The sequence below is a fragment of the Silurus aristotelis genome (genome assembly GCF_946808225.1).
Source record: "Silurus aristotelis genome assembly, chromosome: 24".
Classification (NCBI taxonomy): domain Eukaryota; kingdom Metazoa; phylum Chordata; class Actinopteri; order Siluriformes; family Siluridae; genus Silurus; species Silurus aristotelis.
The window spans coordinates 4820016-4825015 of NC_139597.1; the positions used below are offsets into that span (position 1 = coordinate 4820016).

General features: G+C 38.8%; 1 protein-coding gene across 28 annotated transcripts in view; it reads left to right on the forward strand.

Moving 5' to 3' along the window:
• The window catches only part of sox5 (SRY-box transcription factor 5), a 244954-nt gene that overhangs the window by 160037 nt on the left and 79917 nt on the right, over positions 1-5000 (forward strand). For all 28 annotated transcript variants that reach the window (XM_083527975.1, XM_083527961.1, XM_083527977.1 and 25 more), the window contains one exon: positions 2161-2371. In XM_083527975.1, the coding sequence (XP_083384101.1) occupies positions 2161-2371 (211 nt within the window). The remainder of the gene's footprint in view (positions 1-2160; positions 2372-5000) is intronic.

Sequence of the window (5000 nt, forward strand, 5' to 3'; positions counted from 1 at the left end):
TTGCTCTGGGAATTTACATATAAACACTTCTTTTGTGGCCGAGTCATCAAAAATAAAGAAACTGTTTACTGCACAGACCTTCATTTGTTTATCGTGATATCTGTGTAGATAACATGGTGGAGTGAAAAAGTGCAGCAGGAAGATATACTGAGGCTAATTTTAGGGTAAAACTTATGCAACCTGGCTTCAGTTCATGGCTTCCAGTTAATCATTATGTCTCATGTCCACGTTATTGAAGGAGTGTGTCAGGCACATGAACTGCATTTATATAGAGCAGATAGATAGATAGATAGATAGATAGATAGATAGATAGATAGATAGATAGATAGATGGATGGATGGATGGATGGATGGATGGATGGATGGATGGATGGATGGATGGATGGATGGATGGATGGATGGATGGATGGATGGATGGATGGATGGATTATTATTTCAAAGTAGTAAAATCCATTAATTAATTATTGAATAAATTAATAAATTTACTTACTTGCTTACTTACCTAATTTGGACTTTTTGCAGATTAACTTTGTATATATATTGCAAGGAAATAATTGCATTTCTTATTTTAAAAGAAAACAAACAACAAGGATAATAATAAGAAGAAATGCTAATAAATACATAATCAATAAATAAATAAATAAATAAATAAATACAACTACTACAACTAATAATAATAATACCAATAATAATAATTATTCCAATAACAGTTTTATTATTATTATTATTATTATTATTATTATTATTATTATTATTTATTTATTTTTTTATTACTACTACTGCTACTATTATTGTTGTTGCAGTTGTTGTTTTTATTGAATGAATTTCTTTTCTTGCACTTCATAAAGTCCACAGTCAGTCTGCAATCAAACTAATAAACTAAGCAAAGAAAGAAAGAAAATGTAATAAATACATAAACAAATGTATTTACCACATGTATGTACTACTACTTATTCGTATTATTATAGTAGTATAATATTATTATTATTATTGCTATAATAATTCATGTATTTTTTTTATTGCTTATTTAAATAATTATGTATTTATTTGCTTGCTTACTTACTTTGTCAATACTTTGCGAATTTATTTAATTATCTTTTCATTTATTTGTGATTTTTCCCTCATTTTTCTGCATGGCCTAACTCTGTGCTCTAACACACACCGACTCTCTACTATGTGGGCTTTAAAGCAAGCCTCTCTCAGGGACGGGATTAAGCCATTGTTTAATTCGCTAGAGCCATTGTCCGTCATGGTTGCGGCAGATAATAGAAGCTGATTAGCCAAAGATTAACTGCGCTTATTGGATATGGACTATTGACCCTGTGCACAAATACCCGAGTCCTTCTGTAATTAAACTGCACAAAAGAGTTCCGGTAAAACTGGCCCAGAACCAGGTAAAGAGTGTGTAAGTGTGCACGTACATGTGTGTTTGTGTGTGTGATTATGTGTGAAGGTGTTGGAAGGTCTTTAAGTGCCAGGTGCAGTGACTTATACAATATTCTAAAAGACTAGGAATTGGGCTACAGGTTTAATTTAGGGTTTATATGTAGGGGCCTCCGTCTCATGTGTGGTAACAGGGACACGATCCAAGGCTAATCTAAGGCTAATCAGAAATGTATCTATAAGCCTTGTTGTGCAACGTTTTGTGGAAGGAGTCTTCAGTGTCAGCGCTTTAGTGGACATTTTGTTGCGTCAGCGAAAGACGAAACTTATGAGTATAAAGTTGTTTGATTTGGTGGAACTTGTTTGGGGGAAGTTTAAAAACATTTTACTGTAAGTTGAAATGGAGAAAAACAAACTGTTTAATAGTCGTTTTTTTATTTAACAGGCAAAAATGTAATCAATAGCAAGTGTATAAGGAATAAAACAGTTGACATGACAGGAAAGGAATCGGGTCCAGGGTGGTAACTGTGACAACGTGACCACACCCCACCACAAGGCTGATTAGTTTCCTGCAACGACACAAAACATCACGATATAAATGACTCTGGACTGATAAGATTTGATGTAATCTTATAGTTTACGTAGCTCGCAATAAAGATGAGGGCATGAAGCGGTTTGACTAAAAGCAAATAAATATTAAAATAAATGACAAGTTTTTATGTGTAGAAAAAGAGCATTACAGTTAACGAGTCATATCCTCATTTTATGTTTGTCTCAGGAGCAGGAGAGCAGCAAAGGCCTGGCATTGAGCCCGTACCCCCAGCACAACTCTTCTACCTCACCCAGTAAACAGCAGCAGCAGCAGGACGAGGGCTCGGGTTCGGCCACGGCTCTGGGAACGCCCGAGAGGCGTAAGGGCAGCCTTGCCGATGTGGTGGACACTCTGAAGCAGCGCAAGATGGAGGAGCTGATCAAGAGTGAGCCTGAGGGTGAGTTCACTTGAACAAGCTTGTACAATGAGCTCATGAACACGAAGGCCATCTTAATTCGCCCGATGAATCACTAGATATCATCTCGGCTGTAGCACTTCCCCCTTTTCTCTCTCTCTCTCTCTCTCTCTCTCTCTCTCTCTCTCTCTCTCTCTCTCTCTCTCTCTCTCTCTCTCTCTCTCTCTCTCTCCCTCATTCACTAACTGTTTCTTCCTTATCAGTTTCTTAAATGTCAGTAATGAGGCGAGATAGCAAGGTGAAGTAATGGTTTAAAAAGCATCAGCTGTTTAGATCCATTGCATATTCATTACATGCCGATTGTTTTCAAGGCAGGCAGCTCTGGTGTGTGTGTGTGTGTGTGTGTGTGTGTGTGTGTGTGTGTGTGTGTGTGTGTGTGTGTGTGTGTGTGTGTGTGTGTGTTCAGGTGTCATTGTGTGCTGTACTTCTCCAATTAGAAGCTCATTTTTTTTCTTAGATAATCAGAAGCAAAAGGTACACAGGTACAGGTGTAACACACATCAGCTGTTCTGAAATTAACACACAGACGTGATCAGGGCCATGTGCCTTTCTAGAAACAAGTAATTTCTATTTCCTACAGCTAATATGCAGCTTTTTTGATATTTGCTATTTTATATATGTATTTTGTTTTTGAGGTTTCAGTGTCTCATTTGTAGCTTTTGGGTGCATGGGCTTCTCTTTTCTTTTATCCTGAGTGCACCGACTGTCAAAACTCTGATGAAATAATAAAGGAGGAACTGTGTGAAGTGGAAGCTGATTGGTTGCGGTGTTAGAATTTGTGAAATCTTTGGAAGATTTGTGAGTTTAAATCCCAAGCTGTCACTGCTGGGCCCCTGGGAAAGGCCCTTAACCCTTAACCTCTCATTATACAAAAATGAGATTGTTGCATGTTACGCCGGATAAGGGCATCGGGCGAATGCGGGATAATTTATACATGTGAGGTAAAACTTGTGTGAAGGAAAGAAATGGTTTGAGGAGAACTGTGTAAGGTGTGAAGTCAAAACTTACAAAAATCAAAACTTTGAGGTAAAATGATCAGAGGTAACAACAAAAGTAAAAAAAAAACCAGAGGTAAGGTAATTCGAAGTACATTTCCATGTACTGTGTTTGTAGTTCAAGACTGGTTGAAGGGCATGAGGTTTGTGAGGGGCATGAGGTTCAAACAGAGGTAAAATTGGGAGTGAGCTAAAATTGACCAGTAATTTGTATGAGTATGAGTAATTTTTAAGAGGTAAAACTAAGATAAAACCACGCGAGATAAGGCCATGTGAGGTAAAATTACGCGAGATACAGCCGTGTGAGGTAAAATTACGCGAGATACGGCCGTGTGAGGTAAAACCACGTGAGATAAGGCAGTGTGAGGTAAAACCACATGAGATAAGGCCATGTGATATAAAACAACACGAGATAAGGCCGTGTGAGGTAAAACCACACGAGATAAGGCCATGTGAAGTAAAACCATACGAGATAAGGCAGTGTGAGGTAAAACCACGTGAGATAATGCAGTGTGAGGTAAAACCATGCGAGATAAGGCAGTGTGAGGTAAAAACACGTGAGAAGGGGCTGGGTGAGGTAAAACCACACGAGATAATGCTGTGTGAGGTAAAACCACACGAGATAAGGCAGTGTGAGTTGAAACCACACGAGATAAGGCCGTGTGAGGTAAAACCAAGCAAAATAAGGCTGTGTGAAATAAAACCACAGGAGATAAGGCCGTGTGAGGTAAAGCCATTTGAGATAAGGCAGTGTGAGGTAAAACCATATAAGGTAAGATAACGTGAGGTAAAACCATTTGAGGTAAAACTGTAAAGAAAACAAGTGTAAAAGTGTGTGCGGTAACTTTTATGAGGTATCTCTGTTAAAGTTATAACTTTGTGTTGTTACATTTACCTGTAGCAGTCAGTTGAGAAATGATAGATAGAGAGAGAGAGAGAGAGAGAGAGAGAGAGAGAGAGAGAGAGAGAGAGAGAGAGAGAGAAGAGTCCATTAGTAAAAGACTACACTGGCACATTATCCCTACGCTCTGTACAAACAAAGACCTCCAGAGCATCAGATGGAGAGAAACAGCAGCCATAAAAAAAAGAAAGAAAAGAAAAGGGAGAAGAGAGAAAGCGATGAAGAGAAAAGAGAGAAGAAGAAAGGAGAGAGGTGGCGGCAGGCGAAGCATTGAGCTGGGGCCTCTCATAGCCTGATAAAAATCCCTTTCTTGAGCAGCTCGCTATTGTTTGCTTGTGTAGCGCACAAAGGCCATTAGCCACAAACGGCAGGTTGTGATGAAAAATTAATGAAGGCTTTAATCATTATGAAAGGGTCTTATTATTACCTCTCTATCCCTCGTTCTCTCTCTCTCACTCTCTCTTCCCTCCCCCGCTTTTTCACACACACACACACACACACACACACACACACACACACACACACACACACACACACACTGTTCACATATTAGCAACAGGGAAAACATGGCAGGATGTTAGTTAGGGGACACAAAGAGCACAGAAATGGGTCAGGAGATGAGGAAGAGTGCAAAGACTTTTAGCTCATGTGTGTTCATGCCACACATACACATGTTAAGAATGCTTGTGAGGGGTTTTCTTTTATAGGTACACGT